Source organism: Brachyistius frenatus, unplaced genomic scaffold (assembly GCF_029030835.1).
Source record: "Brachyistius frenatus isolate BFR_SWC_R1_liver_20210118 unplaced genomic scaffold, ASM2903083v1 Contig_117, whole genome shotgun sequence".
Lineage (NCBI taxonomy): Eukaryota > Metazoa > Chordata > Actinopteri > Embiotocidae > Brachyistius > Brachyistius frenatus.
In genome coordinates this window covers 278,788-305,848 of record NW_027210716.1, presented here as the reverse complement: position 1 = coordinate 305,848, position 27,061 = coordinate 278,788, and the positions used below count along the sequence as shown (strand labels likewise).

Genomic DNA, 27,061 nt, shown 5'->3' with positions numbered 1-27,061 from the left:
CTTTATTGCTTTAATGGTGTGGGCTTTGCCAGTACCACTCCGGGCCCCATTGATTTATGGGTAGGATTGTCTCGGGGAAGCACTGCAATGGTTTGGCAAGTAAGAGGAGGTCTTTGGGTTATGTACATGATTTAGCAAAGAGGTGCTTTAGCTTCCAATGACATCAATTTTTTGTGTAATGTAATTGGAAATCTTTTTTTCACACTGCACAGAACTTCTGATATTGATCTGTGATGAATCTTCCCGGGCTCCTACTCGATACAACTTTTTAAGTCTGCATGAATACACGTGCTGTGACATTATGTGGTGCGGCTGGGTGCTGCTCTTACTGCTGTTATTTGACTCAAAGTTTGTGTTCTAACAACAAACAAAGGATCCAAATAAAGGCCTCTATAAGTCACATTGTATACAATAACATATTCTTCTTTTAATGCAAAAGAAGTTTTCATAATGGACATCATACACATCAAAGCCAATATACCTGTGACAGGCCGATAAAAATCCACTGATAAATAGGTTGCGTTTTACTAAACTTTTGTTAAAAAGGTTGCTTTGAAAAACTCTGGGGGATAGGAGGGGGAGGGGGGGGGCTAATGAACCATAAAGCAGTCCCTCTGGGATTTTACAGATTATTTTTGTGATGGTTGCTATCAAAGACACTTGATTTTGCGGTGGCTTTTCTCAAAAATTGCAATGTAATATACAGTTTTAAGATATTTTTCCCATTTAAATTGCAGAATAAAAATAGCAAGTCAAGGACAAAAGAATTGCAATTTTCTTTTCAACCACAACCTAATAAAGAGCCATATTATGTAATCTTACTATGATAATATGCATCACAAACGTTCGAATCTTTTTTCTTTTTAACTTGGAGAGCCTTGGTCTGAGTTACAAAAAAATTATAAAAGTAACTGTAACATAAAATACAGTGGCTACAATCTTCTGCAAAACAGTAAGGGCTTTAAAAGCTCTTTAAGTTCTATTAATTCGACACATGGGCCTACTGTAAGTACAAAAACAAAGTGCAGTCTTTTCCGACTGGAAGCATGTATAAAACTAATTAAACATATTCCTCATTCCCAGGATGAGACTACATTTCCCATAAACTCTATCACTTCTGTTTTTTCGGTCAGCCAGCGTGCGGTTTGTGAGATGGGCAGAGGAGCCGAGCCTGGCTGACTAATGACGTATTCATTTAGTTAGTTAAGCAAGTTTTCTTTGGAAAGGCTTACTTTGTGCTGTAATACCATCAGCAGAGCTTCTTTTGAGGACCTTTTTTTGTGGAAAATAATTGCAGGAATTTTCTAAAATTGCAAGCTCACGCAAATACCGAGAAGATTGCTTGAATTTGTATCAATTATTGTGATTGCAAGACCACAATTTCCTGGAGGGACTGATGAAGTCTTAAACCCTCAGTGGATATTGCAATACGTTTGCAGAGAATCAAATAGGCTTCAAGTTATTGAGCTAAACTTGGCTTCACAGAGTGAATCTGAAAAAAAATACCACAATTACTCCAAAAGCAATCTATGTCTTCAAACTTGCATTCATTCTGTGTATTCTGGATGAAGCTCATTCACATGCTAACTACCCTGAAGGCAGCACTGTAGCTTCTTCTTCTTCCTTCTCCCTTTGATTTTATTCACCGACAGAGATCTGTCTCAAAAACGATCTCAGGGTTTAACTGTTTCTTTTTTACAAAATATATAAGGTACATTTATCGTGATAGATCGCAGTTCTTAAACTGAAAACACAGCGTTTATCATTACCGTTTATCCTTCACCTGATGAGCCCAGAGTGAGAACCAGCAGGCAACCAAGTGTTTACTGACGACTCCCACCAACCAGTTGATGTTATGCTCTGTTTCTTCCAATGAAAAAGGATGCGTATCACTTTCTCTCCTTTCTAACCGCAGAACTGTTCCAGTATACGTTATACTTTTCACACAAATCCTCTTCAGACAATACAGTCGTCTCTTCTGCATAAAGGCACTCTTTTTAATGTAAGGATTCAATTACTGTTTTCTGTAGTGTTTCCCCCAAGAGCTCTCCATTATACCCTCCCTTTTCTTTTCCGCGCTCTTGTCTGGTCGGTATCCGGTTTCTATCTTCATTTTCTCCGTCCTCCTTACTTTTCTTTAATAAATGTTTAAATATGTCCCTGAAGCTTCGGTGTAATTACTGTGCAGCCTCAGCTCAGGTCCTGTGGGAAGGGGAAAGGAGGGGGGCAGAGGAAGAGGAGAAAAAAAAATGCATACAGATAGAGGAGGAGAGAGCTGTTCATGCTGACTGGTGGAGTACAGCATAGAAAGGCCCTCGCAGTTGGAAGGGTGAGAATATTAGATAGGTAAATGGAGGGATTTTATTTAACAGAATGAGAACATCAGCTGACAGCTTGTCCTTCAGCACGTCCTTACATAAGTCTGTTCAGTGTGGACACCTTTCTCTCTCTCTTTCTCCGTGTGTGTGTGTGTGTGTGTGTGTGTGTGTGTGTGTGTGTGTGTGTGTGTGTGTGTGTGTGTGTGTGTGTGTGTGTGTGTGTGTACACAGTGTATTACAAGCCTGTCGATCATCTGTCTTTCAAAAAGAGAGAACTTGAGCAAACTGTGTGGAAAAGAAAAAAAAGCTCACTATAAAATTGAATGCTAAGCTTTTTCCTGTTAGCAGTTGTGTGCCACCATATAGGCTACACCCTCCGTTTAACATTTTATTCAAGGTAAAGAAAAATAAATGGTGAGCCATGTTTCCTTTTCAAACACTCTACCCTTTACTACACCTTAACTCGCTTTCAAGAGTTCAGCCATGAAATGGCGCTGAATTCATAGCAGAATGGCAGTAGGTAGGTAGGTAGGTAGGTAGGTATTTACTTTATTAATGTAAGCAGTAATGCTCGACTGTAATGCCAAGGGAGGTCTTGGATTAATATTATTACATTTAACGTAATATTGATGAGGCAACCTAAAACGATCAGATGTCAAGCTGCATTTTTCACCCTTGCCGTCACTAAGGTGTTGGGATTTTACTATTCTGATTGAGTGCAGAGCTCGGGCTTCCAAGCCTCCAGTCTCCTTCTCCGTTTCAAGTGCTCCCTAGGACAAGTCGGGCCAGTTTGAGCTGCTTGTCCTTCTAAGTTCAGTCACAGTGTAATTCCTCCCCCTCTCACATCACCAGCACAGACATTATACAGAGAGACAGCTAAGTAATTGCCATCAAACTTTCCTGCTCGCTCCTCTTTGCCTCAGCAGCGGGGATGGGAGGGGTACAGTACAGAACAGCAGAAAATATGAACTGCGTTCTCACTGAGCACAGACCAGTAGCAGGCAGGCACCGCTATCGCAGTCCCCCGCCACAGAGGACGAAGGATGGAGGGATCTGCTTGCAAATGCAAATTTTTTACTCCGGATGGGTGATTTCTGAAGACAGGACGAGGGGCTTTCAAATAAATAACGAGCTGTTATCAGCGACGAGTAATTTTTATAACTCAAACCTTGGTGGATGGAGCTGGGCTTCCTCAAATGAAGACTCGGCACCGACTCAGCGAGAGGAAGACTCTAATTGGGCTCTTTCTGTGATTCTAGACTTTAAATTGTTTGAAGGTGTTTCCTATGTCTAAAGCATGCTATCTAATGTTTTATTTAGACCGAGTTCAAAGGGGATGTGTTAAGCGGAAATAGATTTCTTTTATTCGAGTCATTCTGGACGCTCTGTGTTTTCTGACCAACTGTTATGGCACAGCCTCTACCCGATGGCTCACTTGGCAACTACGCTTTTGTGCAACTATGTGGTGTTTTTGAAAGCAGATGCTTGGAGAGCGTACGCTAACTCTTCCAGCGCACTCTTAGTGGGCGTGTTCGTCATTTCGTGAGGCGAGCAGGCTTCGCATCCCAGTGCCAACGATTGTAATTTCGAAGCACAATGTTCATGTCTGTGTGGTACGCCAAAAAGATGGGCTGCCGACTCCTCAGCAATGTTCGGAAAGCCAAGAAGCATCGACATCACAGGATGGTAGGCATGTTTTAAACATGTTTATGTTGTTTACCATGATTGTACCTCAGTATATTTGGAGAAATCTCTATGGAAACACCATTGGCACATGAGAGTACGTTGGATTATGTTGCTTTTAAGGTACAAAGGCTTTGTTTTGTCTGCACGGATACAACGCTCAGGCCCAGGCTGAGGCTGCTATTAAGGCCAATGATAGACATTTTAATTACGGTGAGCCTGAGTAATCAAATCTAGTAATGCTAATTAAATCCTGGTCAGGCCGTGTTTGTGTGTGTGTGTGGTAAAGGAAATTTGTGAGTCCTGCTCTGATGGTGTGAAGGTGCTGTTAGTATTTAAACAAAGCTGTACGCAAACACCAACTCTGCATTCTCAGCACTCCATACTCATACGAGGGATATAATGAGGAGCCAATAAGGGAGCAACGGCCTCATGTGACATCCAAATTAATCTCCTGTCACATCCTGTACTACAATACTACTACAACACACACACACACACACACACACACACACACACACACACACACACACACACACACACACACACACAAAAGCAAAGAGGTCGCTAAAAAAAAAAAAAAAAAAAAAAAAAAAATCTTCCGATCTGGCATCCAGAAACCACAGCTAAGTCAAAAAACACTTCACACAAGTCTTGTTTTCTCAAGTCTTTGGTACCGTTATCTGCCTCTTTCTTTTTTTCTTTTTTTTTTTACCAGAAGAGCAGCGATTCAGATACACGCAAAAATTGTGTAACACTCATAATGTTTGCCTCCTAAATTGTTGCTGTAAAACCTCCTGTCTTTATGAACACATATACAACATTATAGTTTGACATTGCGTATTTCAGTAGAGGTCATTATCTTGCTTATTGACTGGATGGCTTCTACATGTTAAAGTTGCTGCAATGCTTGCAGGACATGCAGGACATGCAGCCTGAGAGCCTTCTGATTCTATTGAATCATTATTTGCCCAATTAATCTCAACAGGAAAGGCAAAGAAAAAAAACAAATTCTTAGGCTTGACTAAATGTTATTTTACCTACTACAACCAAAAAAATGTCCATCAGGCTGAAAGCGATTAACCGTGTGAGCGTGCACAGGATGGGTTGTGAAATGGGCATGTTTGCAAGTGTGTGTGTGTGCACAGAGCAGCATCACTCAGATGATCTAAAGAAAGGGAGCATGTATGTTTAGTTGTAAACCTGACAATAATTCACTTATTCAAATCTTAATAAGGAAAATAAATTATTTCAAACACTGATTTACTGTTCTGTCGCTCCGTTTCTTGCTTCAATACAGCATGCTAGAATATTGATGCGCATTCTTTTATTTAGGAAATTATCAAATCGTACTGTCACACAAAACACTGTCAAATCTATCGCTGGGTCAAAAGAAAAATCTGAAATTAAATATTTTTGTGTTATTTCTATTTAAGTGTGTGTATTCTGTATATTAGCCTGCTGCATATAAATCCAGTAAAGCGTCTGAGTGTGGATGGATGGTGGTGCAGCCTGTAGAGACATGGCAGAGGTTGGCTGAATAGGTGGTGCTTAAATAGAGGTGGGCAGGAGAGAGCCAAACACTAAATCCTAACAGCCCTGATGCTGAAAGACTTGACAGAGCAGAGAGAGCGAGGGCTCTGTCAAAATCCCTGCAGGGAGACTGCCTGCACTGGGCTTAGATTTCTGCTGGCTATACTCATTATTTCTCTCTCTCGATAAGGGTGAATTTGTCGTAATGTTCAGCAGCACCGCCCCTCGGACGCATCTACGTTGTGTAGGTCTGAACAGGCCCAGTTGTAATCGAACAGCGAGCAGTTAAAGCACTCTGACAATTTGTGGAGAGCTGAGGGAGAGTTTTACATTCTTCCCTTACGTGGATGGGTGTTTTCTCATAATAATGGCAGATATAATTAGCATCATTCAAAGCTGCTGCTGCTGATTTCTAATGATAAAAGCAGCTTGAAGAGTAAAACGGTGGCTTTTGAGAACGGGCTTTCACAGCACTTTTTGAATTTGGAGAATCGCAGATGTAATTAATAACCAAAATTACAACATTTACAAATATGATATACTTTATTGTCCCCATGGGGAAATTTTTCTTGAGCAAGAGTTGCTGCATGTAATAGAATTCTGCATTTTGGACATGACATTATTCCTAAAAAACATGGTTTAAGGCTTAAGTAAAAGTGTTATTGCGTTATTGTGTGACCTTGGCATGATTCAGATCCAAACTAAAGTGTCAAAACACCACAGCTTACTATAGGTTAGCTAGACCCCCATCTACTGTAGATAATGCCAATGATTATGGATACAACCCCACTTATACACTTATACACCTTCTCTTTTCCCGCAATCACATATCTACCATGACACAATGGAACTGCTGTGATAAGTCAAAATGTCTGCTGTTAAAAAGGCCCACTGAAAACTACCAACAAAAAGCTCCATAAATATGTTTGTCACGTGAATTACGCCGTTGTACAAATAAACTTTTTAAATATTCATGTATTGGAGTGAAAATATGATAATGTGATCGTGAACTGTTTTGCAAAAGGAGGGAATTCCCCCTTGCCTTGTTTCAGACATACTGAGTGTAAATTTAATTTGCAGTGATATAAAATTGAGGAATTGAGCAGATTTTAGGATATGAGAAGATGTAATGAGCAGATGGTTTGCATTGTTCTGGATAAGGACATGATTTCCAAAAACACTAAATGCCTGATAAAACTGGTGCTTCAATGTTTCCTTAATACAACTTGGAGAAAAGGCTCAAACAGTACTATAGTGTTTTATACATGTATACGAATTCAAATTGTGTAGTTTTCAAGGAAAAAAATGAATGAATGAACAACAGTAAGTGTTGCCGCTTTTAGTGCAGTAACAGAGTGAGTGGAAAAAATAACTTCCCATTGTATCACATAAACATCACTGAGTAGAAATGTGAACTTGTTTTTCTCAAAAGCTGTGAAAATGTGTTCAGTTTGGCTGCGCAGTTGTTTGTGTGTGTGTGTGTGTGTGTGTGTGTGTGTGTGTGTGTGTGTGTGTGTGTGTGTGTGTGTGTGTGTGTGTGTGTGTGTGTGTGTGTGTGTGTGTGTGTGTGTGTGTCAGAGCTGTCAGGTGTGTGAAGGTCAGCGGGCTGATTTTATGCTGCTGTTTGCTGTTCTGTAAGCACTTTAGATGCACAATGTCTTTTCCCATGCTAATCAGCACGGCAAAGAACAGCAACAGAAACAAATAGAGGAGTTTAAACGGGCAGTCAGACTGGAGTATACTGTACTATAATGGTGTATTTACATCTTCCAACATCAGATGCTTTGATGATGAGAGTAAATCCTGGAAAGAAGCATGAAAGACTTAGGATGTAACAAAAGAGGACAAATACAAAACAACAAAAAAAAAGTGTGCAGAGGTTAGCTGTGATACTTCAGAGAAGCTGACAGAAAAATCTTGGCAGGTAAACCCAACCTGAATCAATGCCAAAGAATCCTGTCCTCTCATTGACTTGCTGTCTTCACTATTATTTTCTATATCACTTTGTTCCTGGTGAGTAACTTGTTGAAATGCTGAGATTCAGTCTGGCTTTACACTTCGCACACATCCTAATGGTTCGAGACACACGTTACTCATTGAGGATAATTGGGCTAACTGTGCTGTCTGTCACTGCCTTGGTACCAAGTTAGTGTGTCTACATCATCCTCCGAGTGTGCTGGCAGATTGCCACCATGTGCTGTCAGTGTGGCTGCATATGAATTACTGAGAGGTTTGTTTGGAAAAACACTGGTGGGCAGGAGGCGGACGTCCGTGTCCACAGTAATCACCAGACGGCAGCAGTGATACAAGTTATCCTGTAATTCAACCAGCAGCTCCGGCAAAATAAAGCAGCGAGTTTGGAAAAATAGAGGAGGGACAGTGTGAATTTTTTCTGCGTCCCTCATGGATGGATGGTAACAAATGGCTCCGGAGCAGTGCTATGTATCTTTTAGCAGAGTGACAACCATAGCAGAGTGTGAACAGTGTTATCACAGCTAAGAGCTAAAATGGCCATCAGTCCTGGCTGTGACTGCAGGTTTCAGAGGTGTGCTGAGAGCTCATCCAGGCGCTGCCTCATATTGGACTTTCTGCCATTATTTCTTAATAATGTTTCTTCTCTCTCCGCCTCCAGGGAAATACTCCTCCAGTGGTGGTGAACACTGACACACTTGATGGCTCCCCATATGTAAGGATTATGTTTAATCTTCCTTTTATTGTATTATTGTGTTAGGCTCAAACACATGGCTAACTTAACTGCCTCCATAATTCTGTCGGTATTATCAGTCCAATTCCATTTCTCTCCCAGAGTCCAGGTAGGTCTCTGTTCATTGTTTCAATCTGAACGATAACAGTAATTAATTTTTTACTCCTTTTTAATTAAAATTGGGGTTCTCTGTTTGATATGCTGTACATTTGACAGAGCAGAAAAATTCCCTAATTTGATTCGGAGTTCTTTAATGACGGCATTTCTATAATGAAAGCTGCATGGGATTTGAAAGTGAGGCTTCGCAGTGAAAAGCCTGCCATCACAGAGCGGTGTTTCTGCACCACTATAGCGCTAAGAAAATTTGTTTTCTGGGTCACACACCAAAACAGTGAAGTCTGAAGTTTCTTAAATTTCCCTCTTCCTCTGAGACTTGCTTAATTGCGGAGCCGAGTTGTTCATCCAGGATGCGAGTTAGGCTAAAAGAATAGTGCTGCCGTTATCAAGCAGATAGTACACTGCTTCACACATGATGAGTCAGCCCAGAGGACAAATACGCAACAAAAATTAGCTGACTAGTTAGACTTCTTAAATTATATTGTAGATATATAGTTGTAGAAATCCATTAAAATCCAGAATCTTCTTCTGACAGGTGAATGGGACAGAAGGAGAAATCGAGTACGAGGAAATCACACTGGAGAGAGTGAGTCTAACAATCTCATCTTTTCTCTCTGCATGTATAATCTGTGTGTAGCTCCACCATAATTATTATTATTATATAAAATGTGGAAACATGATAGATCCAAAAATGCACAATGATTTCTATGTGCCATCTCTGCTCCCTGATGCATTAACAACTTTGTGTTTGGTTTGCATTTGTTCCTGCAGGGTAACTCAGGCCTGGGCTTCAGCATAGCAGGAGGAACAGACAACCCACACGTGGGCGACGACCCCAGCATCTTCATCACCAAAATCATACCTGGAGGAGCCGCGGCTCAGGATGGACGGCTGAGGTAAAACCACGCACACCGAGCTCCAATTTATCCCAAAGCCAACCTGCATGCATTCAGCCAAGAAATATACAACAAGAAGAACAATAATTAAACGTACATGAAGTCACTGAAACAGACAACCAGTCACTTTTATACCAGCAAACACACTTAGAGAGGAAGCGTAAGTAAAACATCCCATCTTCTTTTTAAGTGAAAAGTACTGTAAGGCCATACTACAGCTCGTCGATTGTCCAACCTGCTCAACGTCAAAGTTACATCAGAGAACAGAACAGAAACAGAAGCTGCTTGGTTGATTCAAGATCTGAAGACTTCAACTAAACAAAAAAAGTTTGTTTTTTCTTAAAATGTATGTGAGTTTTTGACATGTAAAAACATTCTATACGCGTTGTATTTGATATTAAAGGTCTCATTTTAAGCACACAATATGTAACTGCAAGAAAAGTAAAAAAGAAAATGAATTGTTTTATTGGTCAGGATTAGTGCTTTAAAACTCTCACTGTTAAGTATTGACATCTTTTCATGGACAAAGTGTGCAGGAGCAAGCAGCATATTTGCATAAAGTATATGATATAATATATATATATATAATACATAAAGTTCACAAGAAATCCTAAAGGAGGCCATTACAAGAATATGTGATGTTTGTGAGAGGATGTAGATAGAGTTTGCTTTTCTGAATGAAAGCAGCACCTTACAAGCCGTTTTCCCTGATTTATGCTGCATTAAACAAGACGCGTACAAAGGCATCCTCCTCTTTACAGTTGACCTATAAACGTCCATCTGGAATAAATTCAGAGTTTAAAGCAGACCTGAAGAAAATGCTTTGAATTGCGTGAATGCAAGACTTCTTTTTTTCTTTTCTTGGCCCTTACAATTTCTCCATAAGCAAAATATCTCAAATACCTTGAGGGTAATGCTGTCAGCTTTACTATTCCTAGTATCTAAAAATGAAAACGTGCAATGTGTAGGTGTGAAATTCATCTTGCTTTAAGACGGTTTGCAGTAATGAATCAAACACAAAATCCTTCTTTCTGTCCACATTCCTCTGTGAATGTCTCAATGGCCAACACGATGTATTGAAAAAAATCTTTGCAAATCAGAATAAAGGATCCTGTGAGGTTTCTGAGGGTGTGGTTTAATGGAGCTGATATGGAACCTTGTTCAATAAAGGCTGTGTGTAAATTCTTACCAGCAGAGACCTACAAACAACATGAATGGATGCAATGTGGTGGCAAAAAATAAATAAAAACCTCCATGCCTGATGAGAATATCACTGCACAATAAAAATGTTACAAATCTTTTCTACATGCAAAAATATAAAGTATGTCCACTCTAGTAATATGCAGCTCAGACGGTCTTTTGCATGAAGATGTCAGTATTGGTTGGTTTACTGATGTATCAGTTAAAACTACTGTAGTTGACAGCCCTCAAAAGATTATTTCAGTCATACAAATTTGACACGCTATTATTTTCATGGCCATAAAATACATTTTGGAACACATGATTGGAGTCACGATAAGTTTCTAAGCCTCGGAGGAAAAATGTCTGAAAATAGCCATTTCATCGCTGAAAATCAGCTTCTCTTCTGAGCACAAGCTGTCACTTTTACTTCACATATCAAGTTGTCATCATTTTTACGACAATTAACACAAAGAGGCTATACTGCAGCTTCCCTCAGAGTTAGATCAATGGAGCAGGAGATTGTACCCTCTTTAATCTGTGGATATTTAGAGTTGGGGGAACAGGCCAGATGTCTGCGGTGAAACTGGATCCCAGACGCAGCTTTAGTTGAAGACTGACTGTTCCTGACCTCTTCTGGTGGAGGATTACACCCGATTTCTTCACCAAAACAAAACCTCATGCTGTATTTTCCCTCTCCCGCCCACAGTCTCTCTCGCTCTGCATTTCTCTCTCCATTTCTTAGTGTGAACGACTGCATCCTATTTGTGAATGATGTTGATGTGAGGGAGGTGACACACAGCCAAGCTGTGGAGGCTCTCAAGGAGGCAGGTGCTATTGTCCGCCTCTACGTTCTGCGCAGGAAACCAGCAGCAGAAAAAGTCACTGAAATCAAACTAATCAAAGGGCCGAAAGGTATGTGGGGGTGCGGACTGCTGTATGACATCGAGGCCTGTGTGTGCGTGCGTGTGTGTGTGCGTGTGAGATACCCGGCTAAACTGTGCCCTCTGGATTTAGCAAATCTGCTCTGTGTTAACCCGCACCTCCTTTGCTCACTCCCTACTCCTCTCATCTCCTCCTTTTCTCAGGATTAGGTTTCAGCATTGCTGGAGGGGTGGGGAACCAGCACATACCAGGGGATAACAGCATCTATGTCACCAAGATCATTGAAGGCGGGGCGGCGCATAAAGACGGGCGTCTGCAGATTGGGGACAAGATCTTAGCGGTCGGTCACTCGTGTGTAATGTCTACCGGCATGCGCGCCCCACGTACACACGTCTTTAATAGCCTCTCACCTTTAAAGCACGTATTCACAAATATTGTGCACTCAAGCGGTGTTGATGTATCAAGGGCCAGGATAAAATTACAACTGTAATATTCATGGCCTGACATTCCTTTTATGAATATGTTAATAGATGTGTAGGATGGGATAAATGCTTTACTGTAGTGCCGCCACAATGATTCTCAAGCAACGTTGCTGCCATCTGCTGGGGAACACAGACCACAACACCAGCAACTTCAAAATGGTGCTTGGTTTCCACTAAATGGTGTCTGAGCCAACACTTTACCTCTATAGGAGACTTGGCAGCGTGCTTTTGTTCACAGTGAACCTGCTCAAAAACACATTAACTGCAATGCCCCACAGTTAAGGTGCAAACCACACCGCCACTATGCCCACAGTTAGACTCCCAGCCACCTGCATGTCATTCCACCTCCCTCTCCCTGCCTTTCCTGTCCGTCACCTTAACACACAGCTCTAGTTAAGGGTGGGAATTGACATATTATCTATAGGGTGAATGTCTAGATTTATTTTTAGTTCAGCTCATGTTTACAGGAAACCACTTGCTAAATATTAGCTTTTGCCAAAGCTGATAAATAGTGATGAATGGTGATTTGGTACTAATCTAATTTAAGCTTAGCGATATCTTCTCGTAAAAAGAGATTTTCTACAATAACTGACCTACCAATTGTAACTTCACCTTGTGTGTAATCTCAACAGAGGTCTGTGCTACAAAAAAAAAAAAATCTCCCAAAAGAGCAGACTGTAGGATTTAGTAGCATCTAGTGGTGAGGTTGCAGATTGCAACTGAAAACCCTTGGTCCCTTCTGGGCTACTGTAGAAACAGGGCAGTGCAATACGGTGGGCTCTGTGGTAGAGGACCAGCTCGCTATGTAGACATGAAGGGCTCATTCGAACGATGGTTAGTGTCAGGTAATTATACACTAATGAAAAAATATTTATGAATATCCCATTCTATCTCCGCCTATAAATCCCACACACTGAACCTTTAAAGCAGATTGTTCTAGCATTAAAAATTGACATCTTATGAATGTCTTGCCCTCAAAGCTATTCATTATTTACACACTATAATACATGTAATTTCAAATCTCTCACTGGAGTTTTGCCAGGAAAAATCAATCCCTATAAAATAGAATCTGTTAACATTGTCTGATCATACATGTTGAGCAGCACTGTGCGTCACTCTAGTTTGCAGTTCGTGATCGTGCTGGTGTTTCCCTGCTTGTGGTGACCGATTAGGTGAACAACGTGGGCCTGGAGGATGTGATGCACGAGGATGCGGTGGGGGCTCTGAAGAACACAGCCGAGGTGGTGTACCTCAGGGTGGCCAAGCCCAACAACCTTTTTCTGACCAACTCCTACAACCCTCCAGACCTCACCAGCAGTAAGCCGTTCTCTGCGTGTTCGTGTAAAGTTATTTAACGTGTGTCGACTGCAACACCGGGTTTCCAAGTGTGGTAGCAAAAATCCGACCACAAACCTTGTCACTAAATGTCCTAGCATTTAATGGACTGAAAATCCAGGAGGATCTAGGAGCTTCGACTTTAGATTTGTAACAGCAGTCAAAAATAGAAGGAAAAACTTGTTCTTTCTAAACCACTAGAGATGACTGTGGGAGCTCTGTCAAAACTAAAAGCTGAGGTGCACAGGTTCAGGTTCCCCTCTTTCCTGTACAATAACAGAACATTTCCTTTGACCTGAAACAGCCACAAGATGAGTGTCTGCATGGTACCACTGTTTCTGCAGTAGGGTGTCATTAGATTTCTACAGAAAATTTGTGCACAAGTAGGTATAGTCAGTGGCAAAGCAAAAAGCAGGAAATGCGAGCGACATTAAGATATTACATATCTGGGTATAATATCCCCCTCGGTGTGTTATACCTATTTTGGTTTCATGTGTATTTTTCCAGCATATTCCCATATGGATACTGAACTCAGCCACCCCAACTATCTCGGATCAGATTACCCACAAGCCCTCACTCCCACTTCACCGAGTCGTTTTTCTCCTGTTCTGCACGGCATGATGGGAGATGATGACATCCCCAGGTGAGCAATTTTTCTAACACTTATACATTTCTCCTGTGTAGTGATTTACCAGTAATCATATAAACAGTTTTAGCATTAGTGTTTGTATTATTGATAGTGTGGACTTTCCTCTTGCCGTGTCTTTTTTAGGGAGCCTCGCCGAGTTCTGATCCACCGAGGCTCCACAGGTTTGGGATTCAACATTGTAGGAGGAGAGGATGGAGAGGGGATCTTTATCTCCTTCATCCTGGCAGGAGGGCCAGCTGACCTCAGCGGAGAGCTGCACAAGGGCGATCAGATCCTCAGTGTAATGACACTTTTACTCATTATGTTGTCACACACACACACACACACACACACACACACACACACACACACACACACACACACACACACACACACACACACACACACACACACACACATTCATGCTTTCTATGATGCCACATAGCGATTCTTCAGGTGTTAACCATCATGCTCTCTGTGTGTGCGTGCGTCAGGTAAACGGCGTGGACCTGCGTATGGCCACACACGAACAGGCGGCTGCAGCGCTGAAGAACGCTGGCCAGACAGTAACCATCATCGCTCAGTACAGACCCGATGGTGAAGCCACAGCTATCGAACATAACACACCTTTTTACAAAGATTTTCATACAGATTTTCACGTCAGTTATTTGAACAGCAAGTCTTACAATTTTCACATAAAATTAGAGCCAAAATAATGTTAAATGAGCTCCAAAATTTGTTTATGCCAAGTTAATTTTTTCATGAGATTTGATTTTAGGCAGTTGTCATCCACTGGAGAGATCTGCCTGGTTTCACTTTGGTACCTCTGGCAAAAACTGTTAATCTGTTTATTGCGGTTAGTAGAATATCTCCAAAACAGATTAGAATAAAACAAGGTGGAAATGTAGGCTGCAGGCAAAGAGCAACGTATAATTAGTTACTAATTTGTCATTTAAATTCTATTGGAACCATAAATCTGCATTCATTCAATCATGGCTCAGCCACCGATTCAAGTTTTATAGTTTGTAAATGCATGTGGGGAGCTTTTTAATTCGGTAAAAGGAGAGCACTGTCCGCTCATACTTTAAATTGAAGTATTGGACTGGATATAAAGAGAGAAAAAAGTCCATCACTACGTTTCTATCACTTATGAAGCAAACCATTCACTCTGTGTTTGTGTGGCTCCGTTTCAGAGTACAGCCGTTTTGAGGCTAAGATCCATGACTTGAGGGAACAGCTGATGAACAGCAGCATGGGCTCTGGGACTACAACGCTAAGGAGTAACCCAAAGAGAGGCTTCTACATCAGGTCTCACACTGCACAAAGACACACAGCACCTTTACATGACACGGATCACACACACAGGGTGGGGTTAATGCAGCCATTGACGTCCACATAGCAGAAATCCTCCGATGTTATGATTACATGTACAGTGTAATTTTGAATGAGCTTTTTACAAACTAATCTCTGCATAAAAGCAAATATTGAGTTAAATGTATTTAACCGAAGGAAATGTCAATGTTATTTAGTCATAATTTGAGTACAGCCATTCATCCACTTACGGCACCATTACAGTGGCAACTGTGGTTGTTAAATTTTCAGAGTAAGTGCAACGCCTTTTTAGAGTTGAAATGTTGACTTTTAAAATTGAGAATATGATTTATAGCTACCAGCCTGTAGTCTTATTATGAGGGAAAGTATATTAACTGCACACGCAGCACTACAAACAACGCTCAAGTCAGGGAGGCTCCAAAAAAAAAATTAAGCTACAATACAAGGCACTAAATGAACAAAAATTACAAAAAACTACAGACAAGACATCAAGGTGGGAAATTAGTTTCTTGAAATATGAACATCTACCAGCCACTGACAGGTTAATGTCTAAATTAAATAGCCACTCAAATTAATACGAAGGGAAGGGGCGCTATTAACTGGAGCTTATGCAAGACAGTGAGTGGTGGGAACTGTGTTCATAAAGCATTAACATCTGCTCAACCAGTTTTGAAGAAAAACACCGCAACAACCAGCCGACACATTGCACTGCACGAAGCAAGAGAGAAATGGGTCTTACCTTTAGAAGGACGTGTTGATTGACTTCATCTTTGGCCCAGAGATCCATCCAGTTGCGTTGCATGGTTGGATTGACAAGCCGGATCCTCGTCAGCATTAGGATTGTAGCTGCTGTCCTCACGAGCTGCTCTGCAAGTGAGCAAACATTTAGCTCGGCTGCTGCTGCTGCTGCTGTTGGCGCTCAGGTGGTTCCCACTTCCGTGTTTTCCAGTACAAAGTAGGCTGGAAAGTGATTGAAATGTAGAAATCCGATTACCTATCATGGACCTGAACTGCCAAATGAAAAAAAAAAAAAAAAACCCACCAATTACAGGTATTTCATGAAACACACACACACAAAAAAAGTTGCTTATCAGAAAGAGCTGGGAGACGAAAACAACTCGTGAACTTTCTGGCAACAGATCAGCAGTTAAGGCCTGTGTATGGGGTGTGAAAAGTAACACTAACAGGACTTATGTCAGTGAAACGCAGGAGCTGTCAACACACTTTTAATAGATGTAGCGAAGCGCGCAAACGTTGCCAACTACTTTTACTGGAGAGTAGCAAAAGCCCGCTCAACGTTGCCAAAAATCGCTCGATGACGTCATGCGCAAAGTAGCCTGTTCGTGTCGTTATCGCGTTGTATCTGCGTCCTGTCTAGTGTCACATGCTGCCTGAAAAAAAATCCTACTGCCTACATATGGTATTAGCAGCAAAATGTAGGTAATGTGTTAAAGTAAAACTTGAAGTCCCTCTGATTGATATATTTGTCATTTCTGACATCATTTGATTATTAATAGCCTACTGAAGCAGTGTGTAAGTAGCGTGTAACTGTTGTAGCTGCTGCAATTTTCTGAAAAAGAAAAAAAATTCATGCTAAAGACATCTGAAAAGTTGCTAAATTTGTGAAGAAAAAAAATGTCTTTGCTGTGTAACTGAAGCCCTGCATAAATGGGGCCCAGTGCTGCTGCTAGTGACTGGAAACAGTACTGCTAAAATAATAATGTAGCAGAATACCTCCAAATGTTTTTCTGGTTTCTTTCACCTTCATAGAAAAAAACAAAAAACATAAACATGTTCTTTGTGTTGTCTCTACATTTTGTCAGCTTACTTGTTATCTAGACAACAGAACTGCATAATATAATCCAGAGATGCCACATTCCTCATGTCTGACTTCATGATGACTTATGTAGAAATGTGGTCAAGCTATAACTTTCATTATTCACTCAGAAGTCAATTTCCCAGACATCGGTCAAATTAAAGTGTTTTCCAACCGAATAACAAATCTTTTTGTAATTATGAATCTACTTCAAGCAAAATGAAAGAGGACTTTTTGGAATATTGGTGGCTAAAATAGAAGATAAATCCGTTTTTATTCTGTCGTCATTCAGGGCTCTGTTTGACTACGATAAGACCGCGGACTGTGGTTTCCTCAGTCAAGCGCTCGGCTTCCATTTTGGCGATGTGCTGCATGTGTTGGACTGTGGAGACGAGGAGTGGTGGCAGGCCCGTAAGGTCAGCCCGCAGAATGAGGCTGAGGAGGTTGGCTTCATCCCCAGCAAGCACAGGTCAGTTTTCAATGTGAATGCGTGTGGGAGAGACTGAGCTTTTATTGTGTTTCAGCAGTTATTAAACATCTTGTTAAACTTTACAAGTAAGTGTGCGACTAAAACTAGTTAGCAAACTAAATGCAATAGTCATAGAAAAGCTTAGTATCTTCTTAATCATGCCAGCATGTCTGTTCTGTCTCCAAACTGTAATGTTTTTGTTCCTCCTCGTCTCTACAGGGTGGAAAGAAAAGAGTGGTCTCGTGCTAACACCAAGGAGAGGGTACGTTCATTCACTTCAGCTGTTTGTATGAGGCTGCTTCTCTCAACTGTCTCTCAGTGTGTAAATCTCTGCTCTCGTCTCTGTTACAGGACCATGGTCGAGACACCTTGAGCACTCAAGGTAATTAGTATGAGGCGTAAATATTGACACTACAAGCCACCGCACGCCCATGTTACTGACTTAAGCTGATTACTGTTAATACTGTAATAATGGGCTAGACATAACAACTTAGGCACACAATTTACAGGCACATGCACAAACAATATCATATTGTTTCATTTACATACACTCAATGCATTTGAAACAGTAACTAGGCACACTCTGAAGAAGACCGTAGTCTACCCACGACAATATTATTACCTCTATCGAAGGGGCAAGTAGCAGCGCCAAGTGCTAATGTGTTAACTGCCAATAACTGAAGACGCAGAGAAGTCTTTTTTCTACCTTTGCTCTGCTGTCATCTCCAAATGCCTCACCACCAACGTTTGGACATTACATCAACTACCAAATATAAACACAAGCAGTTTACATTCATATTTTCCTCCTGACTGGTCTAAGCACACCACACCTCCACTGTCACATCTTTACTGTTCATATCAGTAATAACATCTGATGTATTTAGTGCCACCTTTGAAGGTACATTACATTCAGCACATAACAACTAAAGACACGCAGGCAGACACGAACCTGAGCGTCATTTAAAAATGGTGAAAGGAAATTTGCTTTTATGTTCTTTCACCAGGGAGAGATAAAACCTCACAGAGTTATGAGACAGTTACCCAAGTGGAAGGTAAGGTCATACGAAAGAATGTCTATTAACAAAGGCTTTTACATAAACTATCTTTTTATTTATTTCTTGGGACGATCCTGTCTCTTTCTCTCTCTTCATAAGTACATTATGCGAGGCCCATCATCATTCTGGGTCCTGTGAAGGACAGGATAAATGATGACCTGTTGTCTGAGTTCCCTGATAAGTTCGGATCGTGTGTTCCACGTAAGTAATTAGGCTGTCAGTCACAGAGACTGATCTGTCCTCTCGTTTGTATTTGATGTCACTGGTGCCACCTGCAGCAATTTTAGGGCGATGTCTGCACAGTGCATCCCATGAGTGCATGCACTGTTTTCATCGCTCTGCTCTTCACTTGACAGACACCACGCGGCCCAAGAGAGAGTATGAGGTGGATGGCCGAGACTATCACTTTGTGTCGTCACGGGAACAGATGGAGAAGGACATCCAGAGCCATCGGTTTATTGAGGCCGGCCAGTACAACAGTCACCTGTACGGCACCAGTGTCCAGAGTGTCCGCGAGGTGGCTGAGCAGGTGGGCAGCAGCATGTTTTAGTAAACAGAAAGTATTATTAGCAATGATCGAATTTTATAAATTGAGAATATTACTTCAACATTCATTGTAAAATTGAAGATTAGACCACGAACTAAAATCACTACCTTTAAATGTACAAGGAGCAGGGATGTAGTGCTATTTGTTAAAGTAATGGAGCACATCTGTAATGTGCGCACACACATAGGTGCATGTGCTGTTAAGTTATGACTCGTTTCTAAGGTTGTGCAGCCACTGTAAAGGCAAGTTTACATACAAAAGTCAGTAACGTAGCCTTGCTTTTTAATCTCTTTCATTTAATAATGTCAACAATATAATCAAAAACGGTTGCTCTGGATTACTCAGTGTTTTGGTATGATTTCAGTCACAACATGTTCCTGCAAATTTTTCAAAATAAAAGAAATGTAGGATTTCTGTCTACTGAAATGCTAGAGGGCTTTTAATATGAAATAGATGCAGGCAGTGTTGAGTTTGTATTAAGTTGTAATGCAGTTACTTTAACAGGGAAAACCGTAGCGGATCAAAACAAGGCTTCGAGTTGATGTTGTGAATCAGTCAATACACCTTGAATGTCAATATGTCAACTTTAATCACTCTATTTTTTGGGGGGCTCTTTTACATGACACACGCTTTTAAGATGATTTGCTCTTAAAAAAAAGATCAAGAGAACTGTGAACATCCTCACAAAAAAACATGGCCGAGCGAGCGTCGCTTCGATGCACTCCGGCAGCACTGCCCCTATGACATGGAGTATAAGATCAGGCACAGGGATATTATTTGAGTATTTGAATAATTTATTAGTGATCGAAAATACTTGGTGTTTGCAGTATTTAAAAAAAGAAAGAAAATACCCTGCTCGACAAAAGCATAACTAATAAGCTGCAACCTACCATGGCATATTGTCTAATTAACTGGCAACTTCATTTATAACTTTAATACCTGTTTGTAGTTATAAATCCTCATAATTATTTTCCTTGCATGTGTGCGCGAGCAGCAAGGAAAACACTGCATCCTGGACGTCTCGGCCAACGCTGTGCGCAGACTACAAGCAGCTCAGCTTCATCCCATTGCCATCTTTGTCCGGCCCAAGTCACTGGAGAATGTCCTGTATGTACTGAAAAAGTTCTCGATCCATTTTTACATGTCTTGTTAACCTGCTGTATGTCATGAAAACAAATGTTGCAATGAAGATTTTGTGTCTAACAGAGAAATCAACACTCGCCTGACAGAGGAGCAGGCCAGGAAAGGAATGGACCGAGCCCTCAAACTAGAACAAGACTTCCTAGAGTGTTTCTCAGGTAAGAGTACACAGAAATATATAGGGGTAACACACAGAGCATAAGTACCAAACACTATATTGTACTCTCACAGTGCTCACACTTACTAGTGGGATTTTGATTTAAATTATGACAGCACCAGATATTAAACATTAAATATTACGTGTGTTTGCATTTCTCATAAAAATCCCTCATTTCTCATTACATGATTTTAGAAATAGCAGTTGCTCACATGCACACCTCAGAAGGTGATGATATGTAAATTTCAAACTTTAGCATTTTTTTTTCCTCTTCCCTGTTTAATGCCAACAAATGCCAATAACAAAACATACCTCCTCCACTTCACATTTCCTTTGGCATAACTGACTGAGTTAACTGAGAAAAGGATTGCCTTTTGGGATGACTCGGGGCATTTTAACATTTAAGAAATGCATTTAGGGCAAATCCCAGCAGTCGACAGAATCTGAATGTTGTGGTTTCCTCACAAAAATCCAGCGAGGTCTACAATTTCGAACAAATCATGAACAGCGGTGGCATGTGATAGTCTATCAGCCACTGAAAGAATGTGTGAAACTGAATAAATATGTGTGAGAGTGTGTAGAAATGCTTACATAAAGGGAACGTGTCTGTTCTTTGATGCTGCAGACAGTTTATAAAATTATATTCAGAATTGATCATCTGTTAAACATCCACCCTTTCCTCTGTCTATCTTTATCTTCCCCCCATTTCTCCTGATTCCCATTGTCTCTTATATCTCTTTATCGCCACTGCCTGTGCCACTTCTTTCTCTTTTCATTGTTGTTTTTCAAATCCCTCCGTCACACCTGCTTTGTCCTGCTGTAGCTGTCGTGGAAGGGGACAGCTTTGAAGAGGTCTATCACAAAGTAAAGACAGTGATTGAGGAGCAATCAGGGCCTTACATCTGGATCCCCACCCGGGAGAGGCTGTGATGCTGCACCCGCTCAAGTGCCCCTCCCCTCGCCACCACCGACCGACCAACCGACACCATCCTTCACCCTCACAGCCAAGCCGAGCCTCGCCTGCCTGTCTGTCCTACAGCAAACGTCAGTGCTTAGGCTATCACTGAGAACGACACAAGAGAGACAAATGCATTCTAAGACAACCACAGAGACAAACACAGGAAGTGACACAGCGAGGCAAAGAACGATACCAAAAAAGGAGACTCTGAAACAGATGTGAACACAAACATGTGTGACTAAACTGAAAGGGACGGAGAGAAAAGACCTAATCAGTATTCAACTTTAATGAAGCAGGACTGAATAGTAAGGCCCTGTTCATGCTTAGCATTAAAATGCATCTTGGATACAAGTGGACAGCTCTAAATACAGCTGGGACTGCACCCAAAACTAGAAGAGCAAATGTCTCGAACACAGTGATTTAGTGACCCTTAATAACTTATGTGTCTGTAACATGTGTTTTCCACCTGATAAACAGCAAAGGAAGCGAAATCCAATAAGAAGTGACGACAGATTTCAGATGCATTTTGATGCCAGGTGTGAACTGAAGTACGTGTTCTCTGGATCTCGACACAGTCTAGATAGCCTATATCTGGACGCAAGACATTAAGTCTAAGAAAGGCTTGAAAGAGAGTAGAGGGGTGACCCACCAGGGATGGTAGAAAGACCGCCTCACCCTCCCTACCCATCTCAAGCCCCCACCGAACACCTCCATGCGCCAATGTCTGAGATGAAGGTGCCCAAAAAGACGCTGGCCCCTCTTTTTATATCACCTCCCGGCTTCCTGTCCTCCTCCTCCTGTCAGCTCTGCCTTGTGTCAGGACAGGAAAAGGAGAAGACTGAGAACACAGGGCCCGGGTCCTGCTGAGTCCCTCTTAACCAGGAGTCTTTTTCTCAGCACACGACACCTCTCCCTTTTCTTTTGCGAACCTCTTCTTGGTTCTGGGTGTGAACTCAGAATAACACCTCAGTGACCAAGACTGACATCACCCATGTTGAGTATTGCGAGGAATTATTTAAAGGCAGTTCAAATTATTATAATGATAAAAACTCATATGCTGAATTTGTGCATGCATCTTCAAAGACAATGGAGACAGGAGACAAAAACTATGGAAAAATTGGACAAAAAAAGGGAGAAAAAAAATAAGAAAAAGAAAGGCGAGTAAGTAGAGTGTGTTCTCCCTCTCCACCTCTTTATTGTGGATGAGTTTTTTTTAGCATGTCTCATGTAGGAAGAAGAGAAGTGAGGTCATGAGATCATGGTCGGTCCAGAGCGCGCTAGATGCTCCGACTTACAGTTTAGCCTCCGCTCTCTTATGCGCACACACTCACCCACCCTCACGCAAACACACTCTCACACCCACCCAGTGACACACACACACATACACACATGGTCGTATCGTCAGCTGTAACCTAGCACACTCCTCTACAGGGGGACTGGCTGTTCTGACCTGCTAGTCAGAATCCAGGATGAATGTTATCTCTCTAGGCACAAACAGCAGAGCTCTTAGCTTCATCGCACCACAGCCAACCTGCCGGTCACTCTTCCAAAAAGATCCCCTCTTCAGCCCGCAGACGTACACACTGTCTCCAGTGGCCGCAGTACAAGCCATGGCGTCTGTGTGTGTGTGTGTGTGTGTGTGTGTGTGTGTGTGTGTGTGTGTGTGTGTGTGTGTGTGTGTGTGTGTGTGTGTGTGTGTGTGTGTGTGTGTGTGTGTGTGTGTGTGTGCTGTGTGTGTGTGTGTGTGTGTGTGTGTGTGTGTGTGTGTGTGTGTGTGTGTGTGTAAGTGCGCGTGTGTCCCCGTGTGTGCACAGTGGTGCACATCAATGTGTGGAAACTCCTCTATGTGTGAGGAATAGGTCTTCTTTTATTCTCTCTCTCTTTCACTTGTCTCTGCTTCTTTCTCCCTCTTGTGTCCACACAAATTAAAGCTAAGTCATGTTTAACAAATAAATGGCCTATATATATAAATATATATATATAATATATATATATCTTTTTTATAACAATTTCTAACGGGACTAAGTCTGTAAAAATCAACATTTCCAAACAATATTCCATTGATTTCTTTGGGTAATATTGTAGTTTGATTGTTGAATTTACTCACATTCCCATTTTATTGTTGTAAAACGCAGCAAAAAGCTACACAGAAATAACTGAACCGTTCAAGTCTATGTAAAGCAGACCTCACTCTAGGGCTTTGAACTGACATATTTGACGTGTTCCTGTATACGTTGAAAACTAACTGAAACACATGTACAATGCAGCCGTGTGTGTCTGTGTGACTGTGTGCGTGTGCACACGTATGTTTGCTGCTTGCGCGCGTGGCAAGAAAGTGTGTTATGTCTAAAATATAAATGATGCTATATGAGAATATATCTATCCTTTATAACATCTACTGGTGGTTATAATGTATAATACATAAATGGGTGGTGCGCGGATGTGTGTGTGTGTGTGTGTGCCCGAGTGAGAGAATGAGACACGCACATGGAGATGTAGTGCAATACTGCTATGATGTTATGCAATGAAGATGGTTTTATGTGTCTAAGATTCAAACAGTATTTATAAAGTTTGCACTGACGGCATTATATGCTACAGGCATCAGCAGGACAAAGACGGTGAAAGGAAAGGACTCAAGGTCGAGGTTTTAAGAGCATGTGTTTGTATTTACTTATGATTTGTTCTGAATTATAAGCGTGAAGGTCAAAGTATTGATGGAAGTGACCATTCATATTTATTGTTTGTTTCTTTTTGCTCACTTGCTTCTCTCAGCTCAAGGTTGAAACAGCTGAGGCTTGTGAATGACAAGTATGAATTTATGTTTTTGATTTATTATTTATTTAGAACTGTCACTATAGTTCCATCTAAAAGTCTGTATATTTTTGTATTTTTTGTTTTTTCCACATTGAGAGAGTTGTTGGGTCTTGGCCAGAAAAGCTGTAAATATACTAGAGATGTTGGAGTGCTGTGTGGCTTTAGATTTAGCCGTTCACACTGCTGAATTGATGCAAGTACAGAATCCATCAGAGCCACAGCCCAGTTTAACTGCTCAAAACACAGAAACAACATCTGCACACAGCGGGTGGGCGACACACATGCACACATGCACACACATACACACACACACACACACACACACACACACACTCAAAGATATCAGCACGTCCACACATGCATTTACATTTACACATGGGGAGAATCACAGAAACAGCAACACGCAACAACATATCCATAAATTGAATAATATGTTTTCAATTTCTTTATTTGAGGGTTCAATGTATTTCTTAATATCTCTCTCAGCCATCCGTATCATAGTGTGATATTCCTTATAAAGTATATGAATTTTTACAGAAAAGACTGATTACAAAGTTACAACAGAGACAACTGATGCAGAAAAATATATTTAACAATGACAATATCAAGCAAAATAAAATGTTCCAGTTCAGTGAAGCGCTTGTTGTAAATTAGCTATAAAATAATAAAATAAATTTAAAAATGCTTTCTGAAAGTGGACTCAGCAGCCTCCTTTTTCATTTGTCTGTGTTAATGATTCGATCCTCCACAGCTCCACAGGTAAAGATTGCAAGAAAACGACAGTACGACCAGCGGAGGGCACTCATTCTCTAGTTTCGGCTGCTTATACAAGCTCCTCCCAGCTACATTTACACAGACTCTCTCTGGCTCTTATTTTCTGCCCCCCTCCACTCTTTCTTCCTCTTCCCTCTCTCATCAGGGGAACCATTTTCAACTGGAAAAGCACACAATCACGAGGATCCTTTCGTCTGATCGCATGTTACGCTAGTGTGTGTGTGTGTGTGTGTGTGTGTGTGTGTGTGTGTGTGTGTGTGTGTGTGTGTGTGTGTGTGTGTGTGTGTGTGTGTGTGTGTGTGTGTGTAGACATTTAGGCTGTGTGTATGGCTGCCATGATCCTATATCTCTGTGACTGCTTATAGTGTGTAGCCTGTCTGCATCATCTGTGTTGTTTTTTAAAAGACAATCTGTCACTCAAACGTAAACAAGGGGTAAATCCAATTACAAAAAAGCACAAGCCTCGCCTTTCTGTGTAATTCCCAGACATTTAATTTTGTCACGTTTTCTCGTGCTGTTTGGTTTCTCATGTTAAGAAAGGACAAACACACAAATGCCACATCTAACCTGAGGTCTTTCTCGTTCTGAGGGAATTTACTACTTATTTATAAAGTCATAAATTACATATTTTCTTCCTAAAAATGTTATATTGACAGTAAAAAAGCCACTGAAAAATGCCAACAAGCTGTTAACTTATTAAAACTCACTGAGAGGGCCCGTCATTACAAACTCAGGCTGTGCAGCACAAACATCCCACTAAACCGTCATTAGTTTGTGCTCGAATAAATCCCACTTTTTCTTAAGCCACAGTATCAAATGTCTGCTGAACTTGAAGGGAATGTGTATAAAACATAAAAGAAAATGATTTGACTGTGAACACATTACATAGCTTCAGTGAATGACCTGGACTGGCTGTGGAAAGACATAATTAAAGAGGAAAATTGGAAATGTCTGTTTCGGGGGTTTGATGACTGATATTCATTTATTCAGTACACAGCCACATTTTCAACCACTCGTTCTGTTTTGTGGAGGCTGAGTTATTTCGCTTCTATAATCCAGGACATCTTTTATGTGTTTGACCACAGCCTGATCCCTGCTGTATTACACCAGCGGAAAGCGACACACAAAATCGGATAGAGCGGAAAACACCCATCAAACGGCATAAACGGAATCTGAACCTACAAACTGTTGAGGCCTTTCAGCCATCACTTCACTTCTGTTATGCTCCTATCAGTCATCTTGTCCACTCCATGTAGCAATGCATCTGCTGCTGGAAGAATGCTCAGTTGGACTCACGAGCGAGACAGATGCCTGACAGATGGATTAATGAAAAATTTGCCAAATTAATGTGGTTACTTCAAAATTTGAATTTGAAATTTCCTCCTAATTAAGATCCTGACTTACTGAATAGACTTTAATCATTAAGTGATTCATGTTTGGAAAATCTTGAAACCCTGTATTTCACAGATGTACAAACACTTCATTATAAGCGTCCTGTCTGACTGCCAAGGAGGACAGTTGTTTTGAATGAAGGAGGGATTAGAAATGATTGCCTCCAAATGTAATAATTAAATTATGTCTGTGATTAAAATCATATTTAACACGAATGGACTGAAATTAATTGTCAAACAGTTTGATCTTACAACTCCTGGTGGGATCAAAGTATGTGCTGCATTTGGTCCTGTATCACCCTCGATTATTCGCCGCCTGTTTCCCAGACTTCAATAGGCTGATACTGGAGTAATGCCTCTTTTTGCCTGCTGCTGGGGTTCAGAGCTGCAGTGACAGGGCTGGATTTGGATGAAAGAACAGCTGACACTCGTGTCATGTGAGCGCTGGAAAGAAGACTCAACAGAGAATTATTTCAAAGTAACCTGCAAACTTCTGAATTTCTGAACTTTTGTACTGGGAGGGAGGGAACCAGTGAGGCATTTCAGTACAACACAAGCTATCACACAACTCAAAGCCAATATTATCAGTGGTCCAGAACGCACATGGCCTGAGTTATTCCTAGAACCTTGACTTTTAAGTCCTGACTTCAGTAGCATGGGTCTTCTGAAAATATGTCAATATTAGTAGTCATAAACAGGAAAAACTTTCAGTAAATATTCTGCATTCACAAAAATTGTCATTTTACCTCTCCATTGCATGAGCTGTCAGACGGGTATGCTTGTATTCTTCTGCACAGATTTAATTCTTCAGTTCAGTTAATCCTCTTACATCCAGATGATTATACAGC

The 27,061-nt window shown here is 41.1% G+C and overlaps 2 protein-coding genes across 5 annotated transcripts in view; one reads left to right on the top strand and one right to left on the bottom strand.

Annotated features, from left to right (window-relative positions):
• The window catches only part of LOC138629552 (disks large homolog 4-like), a 68,368-nt gene extending 43,626 nt beyond the window's left edge, over positions 1-24,742 (top strand). For all 4 annotated transcript variants that reach the window (XM_069713323.1, XM_069713322.1, XM_069713324.1 and 1 more), the window contains exons 4-22: positions 8,167-8,220; positions 8,891-8,941; positions 9,127-9,251; positions 11,176-11,345; positions 11,519-11,655; positions 12,970-13,114; positions 13,640-13,775; positions 13,905-14,061; positions 14,255-14,357; positions 14,954-15,068; positions 17,201-17,377; positions 17,597-17,639; positions 17,729-17,759; positions 18,382-18,429; positions 18,532-18,633; positions 18,789-18,961; positions 19,974-20,086; positions 20,186-20,277; positions 21,100-24,742. In XM_069713323.1, the coding sequence (XP_069569424.1) occupies positions 8,167-8,220; positions 8,891-8,941; positions 9,127-9,251; positions 11,176-11,345; positions 11,519-11,655; positions 12,970-13,114; positions 13,640-13,775; positions 13,905-14,061; positions 14,255-14,357; positions 14,954-15,068; positions 17,201-17,377; positions 17,597-17,639; positions 17,729-17,759; positions 18,382-18,429; positions 18,532-18,633; positions 18,789-18,961; positions 19,974-20,086; positions 20,186-20,277; positions 21,100-21,206 (2,079 nt within the window). In that variant the 3' untranslated portion in view covers positions 21,207-24,742. The remainder of the gene's footprint in view (positions 1-8,166; positions 8,221-8,890; positions 8,942-9,126; positions 9,252-11,175; positions 11,346-11,518; positions 11,656-12,969; positions 13,115-13,639; positions 13,776-13,904; positions 14,062-14,254; positions 14,358-14,953; positions 15,069-17,200; positions 17,378-17,596; positions 17,640-17,728; positions 17,760-18,381; positions 18,430-18,531; positions 18,634-18,788; positions 18,962-19,973; positions 20,087-20,185; positions 20,278-21,099) is intronic.
• Positions 1-27,061, bottom strand: part of LOC138629514 (GDNF family receptor alpha-4-like) — a 326,543-nt gene that overhangs the window by 128,320 nt on the left and 171,162 nt on the right. The gene's annotated exons all lie outside the window — the stretch shown is intronic.